Below are 20,988 nucleotides of genomic sequence, written 5' to 3'. Positions count from 1 at the left end.
GCATGGAGTCTTGTGGGATGTTCTTTTGGAGTTCAGCAATGTACCAACTCTAATTCAAAACTATCTGAGGAATACAAACCAATGAACTGAAATGTGTAGGAACCTCGAATGCCCCAGTCATGGAAGGTAAGTAAAATGTGATGGCATCAAGCAGTGTCGTATACCCATAGAGATAAAAAAAGACCACAATTTGGTATTAGAGTTTAGAGAGAGCCTGTCAGATTGTTGTTCCGAACCCAACCAGATGGTGGTCAGCTGTGATTTCTCAGCCATCTTGTACAAAGACAGACTTACAGAATTTTGCTGCTGCTGCTGCTGCTGTTGTTGTTGTTCTGACATATGGACAGCAATATCCATTGGGGATACATTGGATCATCATGTTGAGGATGTCCTGGTTAGAATGAGGAAGCCAGGAGGACAGATCACAACACAGTATCACTGTGTCACATGTGGAATTGGGACAATTCCAACATACATCAGTTCAGAGTCCAACGGTGTAGGAGGGCATCTAGTGCCTCCTGGATCACTGCAGTAGCCTTCTTCTGCTTCTCCTACTCCTTCTCATTCTTATTCTTATTGCAAGGTCTTATCTGCTGTGAGTGTAGGAACAGAAAAAGAATGGGCAGCCCTGGGACCCACAGTCTGCGGCTCCTTCAGCCACTGGCTGGTGTTGGGGCTCAATCTGCGGATTTCCCTTGAGAGGGTTCCTGAGAGAGAACCCTGTTACCAGTATAGACTTGATGAGAAAGCTGCTGCTCCAGCTGGATGTGAGGAGTGGTTCCTGAAGATCGTGGTGCAAGAACCATGAAAATGGAGAGCCTATCACCCCCATGGTCAAGCTTATTTGCGCAACTGCTTGGTGTCAATGTCCTGGGACTAAATACACCTAGTACTGCTGATGATCTGGCCACAGTAGTGGCAAAGGTCACTTTCATTTACACTGGATACAGACAGACATTTTTTCTGAGTTTCCAAAAATGACACACAATCTGTGACCTTCAGTTCCTGAATTTTGCATTCCTTGAGTAGGTTAGCACACTTCAGAATTTGAGGAGGGTGGTCATTGCCACAAATGACATAGGCAATTGGTAGTGTACATGGTAAGATTTTGTGAAGTGGCCGCCACTGTCTCCACAAATGTATGTACGCTGGGAAGCCATATCCCAAAATGCTGGCATTTGAAACACCACATCAGGGAGTTACCCATCAAAATAGTCGGACATGATTTTGACGTTTAGTGAATGCGCCTCAAAAGCAAGGGTGAATGCACTGGTGTCTACCTTGTTGCCTGGTGGGCCTTGGTGTACATGATGTATGACGTGGAACCTTTGTCATCCTAGGTGTTTGCATGGTTCTTCGTCTGTCTGCAGCATCAGGTCCCAGTGAAAAATTAATCCCTGAACCATGTTGAGATTTTTACAGGGATGTAATAGTAACAGACACATCACCAAGTTGTTTGCAAACAAATAATGCTCAGGACTGAATAGCATTCCTTGTCTTAAGATGGAATCACATTGCAATTTGTTAAGGGAACACCAAATGTGTTTGCAATATTCTCCACAAGAAACAATAGTTCAGTAGAGACAAAGAACTCTATCTGTCTAGATGGTAAACAAAGACCTGTGGAAATAACTATCCACAAATTGCTCCACTTTATTTTGCTCCCATGGTGTGGCTAGGAGGGAAAGTTTCCATGGTCTTAATGATCAGCACTAAATTACAGTCAGTCTGAAGAGAATGCCAGGCCTTGCAACCATAGACAGATAATTTTGGTCACTTAATGATGCCAAATAACTGCGATGATGCTGCCTACCAAAGGAGGGCTCTCCCAATGGGCTACACTCAGTCAGAGAAAAAGGGCCAGTGCCTGGAGCCCTGGTGCCCCCTCAGCATGCATGGAAAGGTGACATTTTGATCCTCCACAGTGTGATCCCTGCATGGTCTGGGTGATAGCATCATATGGGTACCTGATGACCCTCCACTATCATGCTGGGTAGTGGAAGACCTTCCCCACATGGCATGCATAATCTGTAAAAAAAATTGTGAAAGGTCCAGGACAAACCCAGATGAAGGGGTCGAATGTAAGTTTAGCAAAATATGTGGTGCAAAATAAAGGGAATGAAGTATGAGGGGCCAGAATTGACGGCCCATTAATGATGCTGTTTATCATTGGGGAATCTGTCTTAAAGAATAGATTGGAGAAAAGATATAGTCATAGAGCAAAACTGTAGCACAAGAAAAGAAGAAATACTGCAATGGCTTGGGGCCCATGTTCACCACACATATACTCACAAAAGAGTTGTGAGCCCTCTGTGCAGCCAAACTATTTGGGTCCTGGAAGGCAATTGTACCATTAGAAGGACTAGTGCTGATCATAATGCCATGTGACGGTTCCTGTTATGACAGTATTATCACCCAAATGCAAGAAAACTTAAAGTGGCAGACAGGCTACGTGGGACACCAAGCTACTTATGTCTGTCCACCTTTGTCACTAAGTTTGGCTACACAGATCTTAGAAACACAACTGGTTCTACTGCACTCATTTGAGAACAATTAACTGCAGAGAATAAATGAAGACCATACAGAATTAAAATCTGTACACATTTCCTATTAAAGATGACTAGAGCAAGGAGGGAATTTAGGAACACAACATTAATTAACACTATTACACCTAGTTAAGGAATCTCTGACAGAATAGTAACATTTAAATTAAAGATAAACAAAATTTTCCATGGAAATGCATCAATCTGCTCCCATTATGAGAATGATGTGTATGATTTCCACAAAGATTCACATAAGTTCATAAATGACAGAAAATCTTACAAGAATAGTTCTCTTTATTGGAATCTTGTAGACAGAGCTTATGCACAAGTAGAATCTGCTGGGAAAATCCCACTTTACATTCTAAAGTAATTTTAGGCTAACAATGAGCAAATTAAAAGTACAAAGTCAGAAAGAAAGACTCATCAGGTAGAAGTAATAAATGTATATTCTAAGAATTTATTAAAAATTAAGGTTGTATAACAGATCAGATCATGCAACAAAGTCAGCACCATAAAAAAACAAAAATTATACAGAGAGAGATAAAATGAACAATTGAACAACAATGTTCTTCCATAAAGAGCAAATATAAAAGAAACAAAAGTAAAGAAAATCAGAATCTGAACAAGACAACTCTCAAGGGCAAGGCAACAGTTATAAGCAAACCATAAATGAAACAAGATAGAATGAAAAGTTGATTATAGGAACAAGTGTCAACAATGGGCTCATGAACAAAACAAAATAGAAACTTTCATTTGATGGACATCACATTTCATAAGTTAAGATGGCAGATAATACAGTTACAATCAACAAAAAACAAATAGCACATGAATTTGAAGTGTTCCTTTAGATGTTTGTATTGTTCAAGCATGAAAAAATAGTTAATAATGAAAACAGCAACATTTCAGATATAATACTAGACAAGGAGTGCAAAGTGATTTGCCATATGATGAAAGGAAAGGAACCTTGAGACAACAGTTTTAATAGAAATAGTTAAAGTTGGAAGCAAAGTAATCAGCATGTCTGTGGAGTAGGACAGTTTCCCAAACGTGGAATAATTCTAATATTTTTCTTCTTCACAAGAAAGGAGACAAACAAGATACAAGGAACTATAAAAATACAGCCTCATATTCATGACAGGAAATTCACCAAAATTATTGCCAACTGCACTCAAAAACATTAGATTTTAATCACAACAAGAAATAGACTGGCTTTAGATGCAGACATATCACTACCAACCATTGGCTAATCAAACTATAGCATAGAATGGAGCAATAATTAAGTACAGCCTTGTCTGGAATGCATGAATTCTGAGAAAGCTCTTGAATCAATCTCTGTACTAATAGCCTTTGACAAACAATGCAGTGACTTGGCCTGTGTTAGGATACTGAAGAACATGTAATTTAATGCTACAGCTTCCATCAGATTCTGTAACAATAATGAGAAATTAAGAACTGAAAGAGGGAACTCCAGGTTGGAATATCACCAATAAATGGACAAGATAGATTGCAACACATCATTAAGAGGACACATTGGGTTGTAGACAGGCACAATAAAAAGACACTTACACATTAGCTTTCATCCAAAGTCTTCTTCAGAAATGGAAGCAAATGCATTTGTTCACACGAGCAAGCACATCTCATGCACACATGACTACCTTCTTCAGAAAATGCTGGAGTATCAGTCATATGTGCGTGCGTGCGTGCGATTTTCCTATTCTGAAAAAGGCTTTGGCCAAAAGCTAATGTGTAAGAGTGTGTCTGTTGTGCCTGTCTCCAACTCAATGTGTTGTCTTTACAGTGAACTGAAAGGAGTGTCAGGAAAGGGGATACCATAACACCAAAACTATTTTAAGCACATCTAAAAGAAGTGTTCAGGTTCTTAAACTGGGGCAACCAAAAGGAATATCTGTTAATGGACTACATCTGAAGCCCCTTTATTTTACTGTTTTCCTCTAGTCAGACACACTTTAATAACGAATTAAGGGACTTAACAGGCTAAATGGAATGTAAGGCAGAAAATAAACTAAAATAGAACTGAAATAATTTACAATGAATGTCCAACTACAGAACAGATATTCTTATACCACAGAAGACCAAATACTTCATAATATCATCAAGATAAAAACTGAATCAAATTAATAAAAATTAATGGCGTGCAGCAATCATACCAAAGGAGTGGAAATGACTGTCATCTTACCCTTCTCTCTTATTTGCTGGATCATTGTCTCATGTGCAACCAATTCAGCTTGGAAAGCTTGATGTTTTTGCAATTTCTTAATTTTGTCTTCAATGCTGTTAACTTCACCCTTGCTTACTTCAGCTTCAAGTTTCTTCTGTTTCTCACCAATCCATGATTCAGCCTTTTAACAAAAATAATATAAGAAAAATTGAAAATACATATTCCCAAAACAAACTGGAAAATGAATGTGAATTTCATCTTTATCACAAAGATTTGGAATGCACAGACCTTTCTATTAACTGGCAAATAACTACATCTGTTCACATAAAAAATGGAGCTATACCCACAGTAAGACAGAAAGGGTTACTATATGAGAATGTGAACAATAAACCCATAAATGAATACGTGATTGGTATATTTTGCATCTTTAATGATATGCTGCATTTTCATCATACCAGAACCAACTGCAGATTAAAACTGCATTAAAACAACATACTTGAAAAATATGTCATTTGTTTTATACTTACATGCAAATCATACTACAGCATACATCTCCAAACAGCTAAACTTCCATAACGACCGAAAGTGAACACACATTCACAAGAAATTTATATCATACTAGCACATCTAAAAATATTACCTATTTTGCTGGAACAACTTGTACAGTGCCAATATAACTGGAGAAAAAATGGAAAACCTCTAATATTTCAAAATGATTGATTCAGAAAATATTGCTGATCAAATGTTTGAAAGGAGTCTATGTGGAATTGGGTGGGAAATGGGAAGAATGTGAAGGACATACTGTTGTAGTCAAAATAAAATCTCACTGTGCAAGACTTAAAATAAAAGAATTCAGACACTTCTTGTTTCACTTTGTAACTTGGTTTCCTCTGAGTCACTTCCCTTTCCTTTCACTCTCATTTCTGTTGTTCCTTCTCTTCTTCAAGTTTTTTTTTTAAAAGAAATCTTTGATTTAAAATGCTCAAACCTTAAAACTTAGTTGTTTTTTATGTTTTTACATCATCATAACCTCTCTAACACTGAACAAAAACTACAGTGAAAGTAGTATATGTACGAACCTCAGCGACATCACGAATAAACTGAGCATGGAGCAGGGCTTCTTCTAGCCTGTGTCGTCGAGCAGCACAGAGATCTCTTACACGAGCTCGCCTCGCTACCACATCACGAAGTCGTTTGGCAATGGTACCACTTTCAAAGTGATTTTGTGCCAGCAGCTTGTCACCATGTTCTTGCAATGCCAAAACCTTCTCTTCCTGAGCAATAAGAAGCTTCTCAAAAGCATCATGTTTTTTCAACTGGGCATCCACCTCTTCTACTGTGCTTCCAAAGTCTGTACTAGCCAAAGCTGCCTGAAATTTACAAATTAATAGTCAAAGCAATGGAACTTTGCAATTGTGATGAGAAATTATTGAGCATAACTAACAATAAATGTTATGCTAAGATCTAGTGCCACCATGGTTGGAAAAAAATATACTCTATGACACAACAGGATTTTATTCCATTTTAAGGCACAGTTCACTCTGCCCCCACTGTTAAAGAGAAATCATACTGAGGACATAGTAATAATATAATGTTTTTCACAATAATTCAATGCTGGAAAGAGAAGCATTATCTATACATTTTTTCAGCTGACTTAAAATGAAGTTGATAAGATGATTCCATTGGTATTTTAATTTCTACAAATAAAATAACAACACTGCCTAAAATTGTCATGTTACTATTATTATTATTATTGTTGTTGTTGTTGTTTTACCCAACAAGATTATTCTGCTTTCCCTGCTATTGGGAATTAGGATACCTTTTCTGCTGTCAAGACCTTTGAGCAGGTTTCACATGTAATCCTAAGCAGGACGTCCCACATGGTGCAACCATCTATGGGCTAATTGAGCCAGGAAAAGCTAGTGTGTTGCCACTCCCCCTCAACTTGACTGATATCTTGCTAAATGATGCCCCAGCCTTGGGGCTCACAATGGCATAAGAAATAATCCTTGAACTGAACTGCTTGGAAGAGACAAACAGTGCTCAGAATCTCAGCAAGAAAGTTTAAAATTTATGACTAATAACATTTCATGCCAAAATATCTTAACACACAGATACGGCATTCCAATCTTGGAAAGGAAAATCTTAAGGGAACAAAACCACATGTTTATGTAGAATGAAGGTGGTTGTAAATTTGTAAGCAACAGGACATTCAGCAAGTACTGAAGAGAATTTCAAAGACAAGGAGGAGAAGGAGGAGACTGACAAATTTCTGACACACATACAGAATGACTGAAAATAGGCCAACCAACCAGAGATTCAGTATCTCTAGAATAAGATTGCTATTACATTGATTAAAGTTAAAACCATAAAGAATAGTCTATATTTCAGAATCACAAGTGCTAGAAAGTAGTATATCTGGGAGTGGTGCATAAAATTTAGGATTGTTTCAAACTGAATTAAAACCATCAACAAACTTAGAAGCTGGAATTCACTTGTACAAATCTCATCTTGATATACCTATCTCAGCAGTTACAAGCACTGGTAACAGCTCCGTATTTTATATATACACGAAGAATATCATTGAAAATTAAAAACAGAAGAGAAACTCTACCGGCATTATCCTTTGTAAAACAACACTTGATTTGAAAAGTAGCGTTATACAAAGCTATAAGACCCAATAAAATTATAATTGAAAATCTTAGCAAATGCATGTGCATGTGAGCACACACAGGCATGAACATGCATATGCATACACTATTTGTCACAGGAAATAGACTGGAAAAAAGCCACAGTACATTAGTAGAATACTGAGTGAGTGTGTGAGTGAATTCAAAAATTCTCAGCAGATAGTACCAACAGCTTCTATTGTACACTTTTTAAATATCAAGAACTACTACTGTTGCATTTGGATGTAACAGCAGCAGAGTGATTTAAGGCTTTTATTACTCTTAGAATATAAATAAGCTTTGACCCCCAGTAAAATAGCTTACCTCTTGTGTACTACTAATTGTATCAATTTGCTTTGCATCTCTGAGAAAGAAGTGCAGGTCAATCAGCTGGTCAAGATGAACCTTCTTATGCTGCCAAGCCGTGTGAAGTCTCTGCCTCTCTTCTAACAACTGTTCATACCGTTCTTGTATTTCCTGAAGGAAAGCAAGCATCTACTTTAATGTAAGTCTTTATAGAACAGCTATAAATTCACAATCAGCAACAAAAACTTGCTCACTTTTGATTATACCAGAGAAAAAGTCTGTAACCTACAGATAGTAATTGTTAGAACTTAATAAAACAACAAAGAATTATTCTAGCAGTTGAAACATTTCAACTGTACATCAGTTACAAATTCATTTTATACTATTATACCAAATTAATTTCTTTTGTATTTAAATGTATAAATAACTGGTGTTTTCCTTCAAGTGACAATGAGTAACTTAAAAATGTTTGTTTAGCTTGTACAAATAACTGAATGTAGTAGAACACAAATAGACATCTCAAATTTATTATTGTCAGCTATCGTAACTTTGTTATCCACTATTTAACACAGCCCAATTCAATGCACCTAGTGAATTATGCTTTATTAGTCTCATAATATACATAATCTAAATCATTTGTTTAAGGTACAGAAGACATGTATCAACATATTACTTGCTCAAGTTATCATTTCATCCTTCATCAATTCTTCTACTGAATAATAACATTTCTCCCACAGAATCTGCAGCAGACATACATTTAAGATATTTACCAGAGATGCTGAGTCACGGATGGGTACAACAAAAAGACTCACACAATTGTGTGAGTCTTTTTGTTGTGCCTATCTGCAACTCAGAATCTCTGCTGTATGGTGAGTGGCAACTTTCCTTCTCATAATATTGTTGCATTCCATAATGGATTTTCCATCGTTTGATTTAAGATATTTAGCATCATATAAAACCTTTCACTGCTGTCGATCAATTAACTCATCCTGCTCCACCATCTCCTAGGTGCTGTTGACAAGTGCAGTCTCTGGATCTTCCTTCAGCACTGCAGACAAATTATCTCAGGCCACTTTGCTGACCCCTGAGCAGTAATAATGTGTAAAAATGTGCCAACACTCAAGTACCTGAGTTCTGTTTATGAGCTGAAGTGTATAGCACAATTTCTGTACCATACCTCAGTAGCTATTCACAATTCTTTCTGCTAAGTTGTGTTCAGGTACTATAAATTTTGTGGTATCGTTTTCAGCTTCACTTTACATCATACTGTTTATCAGGATTGGAATCACAGTGACTTCTCACAATCTATTCTACAAAGGAAAGGACAAGGTTTAATGTATGCACTGAGGAAGATACCATGGAGATAGGAAAAGCAACCTTGATGATGAATTATTTGATGTATATGTAAGTGATAATCCCTGCACAGATTGTGAAAGCAACAGCCACTTACAACAGCAGGCATAAGACTATGGTCAACTGTTGCAAAAACAGATGTAATTCATATTGCTTACAAATTTGAAGAATCTGAAAGTAATAATGACATTCAGAACAGGTTACAAAAAATGGATCCAAATCAATTGAATGAAAAGCCATTTTTACATCTCTGCAGGTTTGTAACTATCATAAATTTGGAGAGAAGCTTCAAAGTGAAAATCTAAATCAGAGAGACAAAAGGAGACATCATAGGAAGCACTCTAAAAATATTCAGCACAAGACAAGACTGGCTGCTTCAGAAATCCCAGCCAAGGTAGTAGTAATGCTTCTATCACAGCTAGAAGCATTAGATGATAATGACACAGCACTCAGCTTGGCTTGTGGCATACACACCTGCAGCAGCCAAAGGGTTAAGTATGGTTTTGACTATTAATTTATTATATACTGTATTTTCATCCCTACATAGTGTGGAGTCTGTGCGTGTAATTTCAATTGGTGTATAGGAAGCATAATAATATTCCCTTTGCTTGCCAAATGTTAAAAGTGAGGCTAAAAACATTCTCCTTGAGTAATGTTTGCCTGCTCTGTAAGAAGATTATAATTTTGCAAATTTACAGCGAAAGAAACAGTTAGGTTTCGTAGTTTCTGTAAAAAGGTGTGGCCAGATTCTTTTTTGTGTGGAGTACGCATGTACCTCACTATTCCCATTTGCAATGTCAGTATTTGTGATACACTACGTGACCTTCCCCAGAAAACTACACCATACCTAACAATAGATTCAAAATACCTATGATATGATATTTTTTGTCTAACCGTGTGAGAAGCATTTACCAGTATTTGCACTGCAAATGCAAAACTGCTCAGTTTATTTGATGGAGTATTAGACCTTAAGTTTTTGTCCACATTTAGTAAAAGGAATTTCATTGTGTCGACTTCTTCAATAACATTATTGTTATGCTGTGTTTTAGGCTCCACACACTTTTAATGTCTGGTTTTGAAATGTACCATATGGGTTTTTGCAATGTTCAGTTTCAACCTATTTAAATGGGACCAGTTTTTGAGGGTATCCAGGGTACTCATAATAAAACTCCAAATTTTTCCTGCATCATCAGCTTTAATTGAAACACAAGCATCATATGCAAATAAAACTGATGTGGAATTTACATTTATGGGCAAGTCATTTATCAAGACCAGGATTAGCCCTAAAATGGAGTCTTGTGGTACATACTGTGACAGTGTACTCCACGTAGAATAACAACTTACCCTTTAGAATACACCAGAGTCCCTATTTTTTGTTCTGCAAGTATCACGTAAGCTACTGCAGAGCACTGACCTTTATCTCATATTTATCTATAAGGGGCAATTAAAAATTTAAATTTGAGGCCAATGCTCCAGTGTATATGGAATGCAGCACAACTATGATGTGGGTATATAAGCACCAACATGTAGGCAAGGGATTAGTGCATCATTCACACCTTTCTGACAAGCATGTAGTAAATGCAGAAATGTGAATTGTGGTGATGTTATTACCATATGCATCCAAATAGGACCAATGTGCTGTTATTCTTTTCCTGGATGCTGAAGGACAAACCATGATAGATATCCAGCAGAGAATGAAGACTGTGTTTGAGGTACCATGTCTGTCGTAAACCACCATTGTGGAGTGGTGCACTACATTCCATGCTGAGTGCTACTGCTTCATGATAACTTACGACCCCATATCACAAATGCTGTAGCACAGAAGTTACGTCAACTCAAGTGGGAGACACTCTAGCACCCACCCTATAGTCCTGCCATGTAATTACCACACATTCAGTCCCTCAAAAAAGGCCGTGAAAGGTCGAAAATTCCTGTTGGATGAGAATGTACAGCAGGCAGTTATCGACTCCTTCACGCAGAAGGACATGGTGTTTTACCAAACAGGTATCTTCAACCTGGTGCATCGGTAAGATGATTGTCACAACGCTCACAGTGATTTTGCCTTGCTGGCATACCGATTCAGGACTGTATGGATTTCCAACAGGAATGTTTTTACTGACGCTTATAATTACTAGATAAACAAGACACGGTTCACTGAGTTAAAGGCTTTTTGAAGATTGCAGAAGACACTTAAAACTTTACTACTCTGATCTCGTGCTTTGCATACATTTTCAACAAAGTTGACTTTCTTTTCCCTGTTGGAATCTCTATTGACTACTTAGGACAATATGTTTTACAATAAAATTTTGAATCTGGATTGCCGCTACTTTCTCAGACATTTCTTACAGGAATGGCAAAATATAAATAGGGAGATCTTTCCCATGTGTTCCACTGTCCGATTCTTGAACAGACATCTGACTTCTACACACTTCAAAACATCAGGAATGCATCCATATTCAATACATTAGTTGACTATTTTAATTAGTGGAGTTCTATTATGTGATACACAACATTAATCACTTTAGCGGGGATCGTATCCCATCCAGTAAAGTTTTTGTTTTTTAATGATAGTACAACATTTTCTACATCTTTTACCAAAACTTTTTTAAAGCTTTGAGATACCTAGCTCCCTGGTGAAATCCAAAGAGATTTACTTCACTATGATACTCTGGCTACTCGATATCCACCTCTGCTCCCTTTATGAAGAATTCATTTAAACACTAACAATGGAAACTCCAGGATGGAATGTAACAGTACTATGAAAAGGGTACCTGCTACTCACCACATAGCGGAGATGCTGAGTCGCAGATAGGCACAACAAAAAAACTATTGCAAAATAAGCTCTCGGGTAACAATCTCTTTGTCAAAAACACACACACACACACACACACACACACACACACACACACACACACACACACATATATATATATATATATATATATATATATATATATATATATGCACGCAACTCACAGACACATGACTGCATGCTTTGGCAGCTGAAACCACACTGGCCAGTGCCAGTGCCAGGCACTTAAGTGTGATTAGCAGAGTATCTATGTAGATGTACACTGAAGAGCCAAAGAAACTGGTACACCTGCCTAATATCACGTAGGGCCCCCACAATACACAGAAGTGCCACAACACGACATGGCATGGACTCGACTAATGTCTGAAGTAGTGCTGGAGGGAACTGATGCCATGAATCCTGCAGGGCTGCAAGAGTATGAGGGGGTGGAGATCTCTTCTGAACAACACATTGCAAGGCATCCCAGATATAAACAATAATGTTCATATTGGGGTGTTTGGTGGCCAGAGGAAGTGTTTAAACTCAGAATAGTGTTCCTGAAATGCCTCTGTTGCAATCTGGATGTGTGTGGTGTCACATTGTCCTGCTGGAATTGCCCATGTCAGTCAGAATGCACAATGGATACGAATGGGTGCAGGTGATCAGTCAGTCACACAGGATCCATAAGTATGTATCACCACACACAGTTGTATCTACACGTATCAGGAGTCCCATATCACCCCAACCGCATACGCCCCACACATTACAGAGCCTCCACCAACTTGAACAGTCCTCTGCTGACATGCAGGGTCCATGGATTCATGAGGTTGTCTCCATACTCGGATGCATCCATCAGCTCGATACAATTTGAAATGAGATTTGTCTGACCAGGTAACAGATTCCCAGTCCATCAACACAATCCAGTGTCGGTGTTGACGGGACCAGGCGAGGCATAAAGCTTTGTGTCATGCAGTCATCAAGGGCACACAAGTGGGTGTGAAAGCCCATATCGATGACGTTTCATTTAATAGTTCACAAGTTGACACTTGTTGATGGTCCAGCATTGAAATCTGCTGCAATATGCGGAGGGGTTGCACTTCTGTCATGTTAAACAATTCTCTTCAGTTGTCATTGGTCTCATTCTTGCAGGGTCTTTTACCAGCTGCAGCCCTGTCAGTGATTTGATGCTTTACCAGATTCCTGATATACATAGTACTCTCTTGACATTGTCATATGGGAAAATCCCCACTTCTTCATTACTTCGGAAATGCTATGCCCCATCACTCACATGCTGACCATAACACCACATTCAAACTCACTCATTCATGATAACCTCCCATTGTAGCAGTAGTAACTGATCTAAGAACTGTACCAGACATTTGTTGTCTTATATGTGCGTTGCCAACCGCAGTGCCGTGTTCTGCCTGTGTACGTATCTCTGTATTTTAATACACACACCTACACCAGTTTCTCTGGTGCTTTAGTGGAGAAATGGATAAAAACATGACACAGTGCTTCATGCCTGTTGAAATCAGCATCTGGGCTGCAAAGCAATTGGAAAAGTGCACCTGCATTGGATTGCAGCATGGTAGATTGATAATGGAATTTGTAGGTGCAGTCACTAACAAATAACATCGGCTGTTACAACCCCTGTGCTGTCTTATGAGTAAGTTTTGAAAGGGGTCTTTACAATAAAATGTGAGGTCTGTGACCAGTGATCAGGTGAAAATTGGTACTATTGAGATTGGCGTGGAATTTCTTGAGACTGAATAAGCTTCTTTCTAAATCTGCAAACATGTGGTCCTGTTGTATTACTGTGACCACCACCTATATTTGAACTCAGTGTGCAATTACCACTCACAGGTGACAGGTGGCAAGACTAGCAGTGGAGGGTAAATAAATCACATCAAACGGGATGTGGGAAACAGTGAAGTTGTTCCTGTGATGCAGAAACGGAGTAATTTATCTTATGTCCAACAGGGCATGAGCACTGGCTTCCGGGCCAAGGGTGGAAATATTTCTGAAATGCCTAAGTTTCTAAACAGTTTGCGCGCCCCCGTGATTAAAGTATACCATGCATGGCAAAATGATACAATCTAAAACTGGCACTGAGACAACAGTGGCACACCACAGGCCATAGATGACAGAGGTGAATGATGGTTGCGGAAATGTGTACAGGAGAAGAGACTTACAACTGTTGAGTAACTGACTGCCCAGATGAACCAACAGGCTACCACCAGTGTCTTCTCAATGACCATTCAGTGAATGTTGCTTTGTATTGGGCCTCCACAGCAGGCGCCTGGTTCATGCACCCATGCTGACTGTTGTTACTCAGCAACAAAGGTTGAAATTTGCACACCAGTACCACAACTAGCGATCCACTGTGTGGTGACAGGTGGACTTTTCAAATGAATCACATTTTATGCCCCACTGAACAGATGGCCATTGTTGTGTATTGCCCTGCAACAATCGTCAGAAGGGTCCTGGCTGAAAGAGGGGGTGTTATGGTCTGGGGAATGTTCTTGTGGTATTCCCTGGGTGGTCTTGTCATTCTGGAAGGTACAATGGACCAATACAAGCATGCATCTATCCCTGAGAACCATGTTCACCCCTACATGCAGTCTGCTTTTCCTTGGCATGATGGCATCATCTACCAGCAAGACAATGCAACATGCCACATAGCTTCCATTGTACATGCATGGTTTGGAGAGTACCAGGGTGAGTTTACCAAACTCCCCAGATTTGAACCCAATCAAAAATTTATGGGACCACCTCGCTCAGACTGTTCCTGCCATGGATCCTCAACCTAGAAATCTAGCACACCTGGCCATGGCGCTGGAGTCGGCATGGCTCCACACCTCTCTTAGTACCTTCCAGAATCTCACAGACTCTCTTCCTAAAAGCCCACACTGGAATAGGTGATTATTCAAAGCTTTTGGCAGGTGTTCACATTAATGTGACTGGACTGTGTAATTAATGTTTTAGATACAAAAACATTGTGCTGGTTGGTGTAGATGGCACTGTTTATATAACAGGAGTGCACTGATGCAACAATCCAATGAATCAGTGGCAAGCATCAAGCTTTTATTTTGATGGAACTTTGATAAACAAGAAGCCAACCTAAGGTGCTTCTTAAGTTCCAAGAAAGCTTTCTAGCATGCCTCCAACCACACAAATTTAACAACTTTTTTGCAAATTATTAAGCAGGTGGGAAATCTGGCTTGAATTTGGAATAAACTTCACATAATAGTGTACTTTTCTGAGGAATAGCTGTAATTCTTTGAGATTCTTAGGAGCCATTAAGTTAGTGATTGAGTCCACTTGATCCTGCAGGGGTGTCAGTCCATCTTTACATAGTACATGTCCCTCGTACTTGACACTCAGCTTGAAGAAACTACATTTGCCAAGTAGACAACACAGATCATACGCTTGGAGACACTCAAACAACATCTGCAGGCTGCACAAGTGCTCTTCCCATGAGGCCCCAGCAATGTGTAAGTCATCTACATATTTAACACAACTTGGACGAGTTTCTCAAGGTACCTCTGAAATATTGTGGGAGTACTGAAGACTAAGTGGCACCTTTTTATAATGATACATGCTGAATAGCCCATTAATCACTAAAAACTGTGTCGTCTTATCATCTACAGGCAATTTAAAGTAGGCTGAAAGTAGTGTTGGAATTCCCACTATTTTTCTTGCCACAATGTTTGAAACTCTGGATCTATGCTTCACTGGAATAGCTGCACAATAAGAAAGAAGTTCTTGCTGCCACTTTTTTTTTATCCTACTCTGCATAGGAAAAACACAGTTAATCATCATTCATACTGACAGCATCAGAGAGACAAGTGGAACAAATAGGTCATAGATGAAAGCAGAGTTCACAAAGTGAACTGCTAACCAAAAACAAGCCCAGAGCATAGGACAGTTATCTTTAGCCATACATAGAGTCCTGGGAGAAATTTGAATCACAAATGTAATACATGAAAGGTCAAAACTCAAGTGATCAATGGTGTGTACTTAAACTTTCAATCAACTACTGAGAAACTGACTGACAAAGGTTGGGTCATGGTATTTACCGACACACTCAAATCAGTGGACAGGCCCATGTGATATGTCTGAAGCTGCAGCAGCACCCTTTGTGGCCAGAGTATGAAGCCCTTTTATCTCTGACTTTCCCTCCTTACTGAAACTCGGGCTGGGTAGGGAATCCAAATCACCCTCAAATGCCAAAGCCAGTACTTCCAATGGAATCATTCCCTGAGGTCAAAGAAAATACATAGTATTTGTTGTGGCATGGCAGTCATTCTGACTATGTTCCTATCAAGGTGTTATCCATCATGAATATGTTCCAGAGGGAGATACCTTGAATAAAGTTAGTTCTTCAGGAGTTCCATCTAATTTTAGATACATAGGAGGAAGAGAGACCCCTCGGATTTGACTGAATGAGAACTAGTTTTCACATTCAGCTAACATACCAACTTGCAAAGCACACCTTATATGCTTTTGGAAAAACATCTATCAGCAAAGATTCAGGTCCGCAATGTCAGTCCAGAATATGCAACTGTTGGCTGTTCTCCAAACAGAAAACAAATCTTAATCGGAAATGGTTCAAGAACTTTTGTAAATTAAAGGAAATGTGAAGCAACAGCTTGAGACAACTTCAAAAATACATTTTTCACAAACACTCTGAGAAAAGAAAAAAACTTTGAAAGAAGTATCTGAAGGGATATTTAAAGGAGTTTTTTTTTAAAAAAAGAAAAAGAAAACAGTTCTCCTAGGTATATTTATTTAAAATTGCAGCCAGTGATTGGCTAATTTGTAATCACTCCTCATAATTTGAAACCAGATATGAAATGAATCACAGAGAACAATACACATTAAATTGATTGAAGAACATAAGAAATACTAGAAAATTCTTGTACCTTGACTTACACCAAAAATGTGTGGTCGCTACACCACACTTGAACAGGTTATGTAATGAAGTAACACACCTGTGCAGCATAGTGTCCATCCTGCACCATGCTTTCCCCTAGCTCCACCACAGCCTGAAAATTTTCCTCACGGGCCTCTATTTCTGCTTTAAGTGCTTCATGTTCGGCCTTCAAAGTCTGAGCACTTGCAGCATCACGTACTTTCTCTTCTGTCATCATTGTGGCTCTAAGACCTGATGCCCAGTTTATTAGGTCACGCACCTAGTATCACAGAAAGAAGTTGTTAATGGTTATTAGTAAACTACAAATTAACATCAAAATATGGTTGATTTATTTAGCATTTCATCTCATTTAGCTACACTATGTAGAACATCTAGATTAGAAATAAATGACAATGCAAATAGATAACTAAGATACATTAAGGAAATGCAGGTAGAACAAAGCTGACATGAAACTAGAATTAGTCTAAAACACTAGCTGGAAAAAAATTCACATGGTCTGTTTACACTAATTGTCCAATGTTATGTTTAATAAGAGAGAGAGAGAGAGAGAGAGAGAGAGAGAGAGAGAGAGGTCAGGGTGGGTGGGGATTGGGTAGCATAAACATTGTACTGGCACAGACAAGTCTGTGCAGTGTTAGGTTGAGAATAACTAGGAGAAATATTTAGAGAAACTGTGAGAAAAGAGGAGAAATATATGAGGAAATTTTCTAACAAGAGAGCTATGTTGAGACAGAAAAGCAATATGTGGAGCAAGTAAGAGGCTGGTGTGGGAGCCACAATGGATGAATGTGTTGGAAACAGGGTGAGGAGTGGAGAGTTAGTTTGTACAATGAAAACAGCATGAGCTGTAAAGTAGCGATAGAAATTAAAGATATTGTTTCGCACTACATTTTCTACAATTGTGCTGTACAGTCGACTTCTGGTCACAGTTTGACAGTGGCCATTCAGGGAGGTGGATACTTCGTTGTTGGCCATAACCACATAGAATGCAAACCCATGTTCTAACCATTCCTCAGTAGTGTGTTTCCTAGTTCTTAGCTGGTGTAAAAGCCAGAAACAAAATATTGGCATATTATGAACCATGTGGAACACTGTTTGTTTAAAACATTTGTAGAACCTTTGTGATAGCTACATTGTGATATCCTTAGACTCTACTTCAACAAGGTTAGGAAAGATAAGAGACCATATGCCAGAGATGAAATAGTTATGGAGAGAGGGCAATACTGAGCAATAATCCAACTATGATTGATCTATGAGAACTCTGTGACTTATGGAAAGAGGTTGGGGACTGCAAGAATCAATCAGTTTTTTCCTTTTATTCCTCCACAACTTATTTCAAGACTGTTACATCTAACGTCCAAAGTAACACAGATTTCAAGGAAAATCAGCTTACAATAAATACTTTACAGCCAACACCTGTTCTCTGAATGCACATGGCTGTTGAAAACACACCATCAATTGACTGTATCATGATACCGGACAATTTACACACAAATGCAACACTCCAAATGCATTATTTGGGGGTCATTGTTATTTCCACTAGGCTGTTAATTGAATGAATACTTTTTATTAAGCAGTACTAGCTATTTCCAAGCATGTGCACTTTAGAATCCACACACACTCAAAACTCACTATTAGTGCTTAATGAATTTAATTGTATGTTAAATCATCAATAAATTGGATGTCTTTAGCAACAGTAAAATGCACACTGAGCATATTTCTCAGCTCTTGCTGATACCTGAAAAGATCTACCAAAACAGTGTGCCTCCAGGTTGTGATATCGCAGTACAAGTGTTTTGTCTTCTTCTTCTTCTTCTTCTTCTTCTTCTTCGTCTTCAGTTAATATTATAATCTGTGTATTTTCTTGCAGATAATGCAAATTTTACAAACTTCATCCAGAGCTGAACTGTTGAATGTTTCCCACAAGCTCGTAAGCCTAAATTTAAGTCTTTTACTTAGCACTGGAATAACAAACTTAGTTTATTTCATCAACATGAACTCAGAGCAGTCTGGCATTCTAGCATTCTAATACGAGCAGAATATACAAATTTTGTAAGAAATTGTAGAAAATTCACATAGAGGTTTCTCCTATGTAAATACCTGTGCAAGGAACTTGTGTAGGTCACAGCTGGCATGTAGCTCCTGGGTGCGGCTGGTTGCACGCTCTTGCAATGCTGTCCAACAGCTTATTACCACAGCCTGTTGCTGTGCTATATGTGCAGCATTTTGTCCTGGATAAGCTGCTTGTAATCTAACTGCATCCTCAACCAGCACCTAAAATCGTATGACAATTTGTTTTCATCAGAGTTGCAGCATAAAATACAAGCCTATTTCATATGAAACATTACATTCTTGTCTCTGTTCAAAATGAACTGTCCCTTCCAATAAAGCTCCCTATACTATAAATTAAGAAAAGAGAGGGGTATTTGTCAAAACAAACTTATCTAATTGACCTAGATAGTTCAGATTACTGGTGATGATGGTAACAGCAAAACAGAGGGTTGTTACAGGCAGCTAGAAGAGAGCTTCATTTGTAGTTTCATTTCAAGTTGTTGGTAATACATGGACTATATTATTAATGAGTGCACCATCCTCCAGCAGATTATGGGACAGCAAGCAGAAGAAAAAGAAATGGTCAAGGAAAATTGTAAACAGGGCAAAATAAACATTAAATGTAATGAATCAGAAGTGTCTAAGAGACAAACAAATGGCCAAGAGTGAATTTTAAGAGACCTGGCACCACAGCAGAGGTAAGCAACACATGCTTATGAGGCAGTACTCAACTCTGAAGTGGGCAGTTTTAATTCTGGTGGTGAAAACATTTTCACTGCTAGTACTTGGACGGTAGCTCGTTTGAAACATTTCTTATGTTGTCAATTCAATGACAACAGCTACATAATAACCTAAAATCAGTTGAGCACTGTGTTAATCCTGTTCACTCATAGCTTTTCATTACTGTGATAAACATATGCACCTCGTAATAGCCATAAAAATTCCAACACAATCTGATGTATCATCTCAGTTTCATAGGGTGACAACATATCTGTGTCCAGTTAGCAGTACACACCAACTGACATGGTTGTATTTTTCTCAAATGTAGACTTTCACGGCCGGAAATATCATGTCCATTATAATTATCCGGGCTGTTATGCCATGGTCGGTTGATGAATTCTGTGTCGATTCCCAACATTTCGTCTCCGACTGCGGGAGACATCTTCAAGGGGGTCCGTAGCTCAATGGAAGGTCCAACACACCCACTGGCTCGCTACTGACTGCCGCTAAATTCCGTGTCCGCGCGCTCCCACGCCGTGGCGTGACGTCACGTGTTCTGAAAACGTCAGTGCAATTGGCCGCTGTCCGGCGCCGGCGATCGCCGTTGCCATCACCCAGTAGTGGACGGGTGGTACACATCTTCTTTAGCACCGGCATCCATATACCGTTTAATTTCATGCTCTCCTCCTTTCGGTTGAAATTATTTGGGTGTTTAGCGATTTCTATTGCCTCCCAACTACGCTGTTAAAACCACATGTGGGCCGTTCGGACTCTTATATATAGAATTCGACACATTTCATCAGCAGATTGAATGGCATAGTGGTCCAGCCGGAGGACATATTGGTCAGCTTCGATGTGGTACCGCTGTTTACCATGGTTCCACTTAATGATGTATTGGAACAGCTGGATCGAAGTTTTCCTGCCGACATTTCATTTCAGAACTGTTTAAGTGTTGTTTGACAACCACATATTTCAAGTGGAATGAACAGTTTTACGAGCAAATGGATGGCGTGGCTATGGGAAGCCCCCTAAGTCCTGTAATTGCAAACTTCTTTATGGAGAAATTCGAAGAACAGGTCTTCGGTAATGCCAGCAAAAAACCAAATGTATGGTTCCGATACGTGGATGACACATTTGTGCTGTGGAGACATGGTAGGGAGGAACTAAGCCGGTTCCACGAACATCTGAACAGCATAAACATGAGAATTCAGTTTACAATGGAGGAGGAGGTAGACGGCAAATTACATTTCCTCAATGTGCTTGTTTTTAGAAATGAATATGGTAGTTTGGGCCACTCAGTATACTGCAAACCCACGCACACGGACCGTTATTTGCACCGGGATTCGAACCACCACCCACAACAGAAGTGGGGTGTTATCAAGACATTAGCAGACAGAGCTAGAAATATTTGGGAACCAGAGTTGCTCGACACTGAGATG

The 20,988-nt window shown here is 39.0% G+C and overlaps 1 protein-coding gene across 1 annotated transcript in view; it reads right to left on the bottom strand.

Moving 5' to 3' along the window:
• Positions 1 to 20,988, bottom strand: part of LOC126248484 (spectrin beta chain, non-erythrocytic 1) — a 294,125-nt gene that overhangs the window by 87,996 nt on the left and 185,141 nt on the right. The window contains exons 36-40 of the mRNA XM_049949503.1: positions 18,878 to 19,051; positions 16,836 to 17,036; positions 7,716 to 7,868; positions 5,802 to 6,092; positions 4,741 to 4,903 (exon numbers count right to left, since the gene is read on the bottom strand). Of these exons, the coding sequence (XP_049805460.1) occupies positions 4,741 to 4,903; positions 5,802 to 6,092; positions 7,716 to 7,868; positions 16,836 to 17,036; positions 18,878 to 19,051 (982 nt within the window). The remainder of the gene's footprint in view (positions 1 to 4,740; positions 4,904 to 5,801; positions 6,093 to 7,715; positions 7,869 to 16,835; positions 17,037 to 18,877; positions 19,052 to 20,988) is intronic.

Source organism: Schistocerca nitens, chromosome 3 (genome assembly GCF_023898315.1).
Source record: "Schistocerca nitens isolate TAMUIC-IGC-003100 chromosome 3, iqSchNite1.1, whole genome shotgun sequence".
NCBI classification, from domain to species: domain Eukaryota; kingdom Metazoa; phylum Arthropoda; class Insecta; order Orthoptera; family Acrididae; genus Schistocerca; species Schistocerca nitens.
This window is presented reverse-complemented; position numbering and strand designations above follow the sequence as displayed.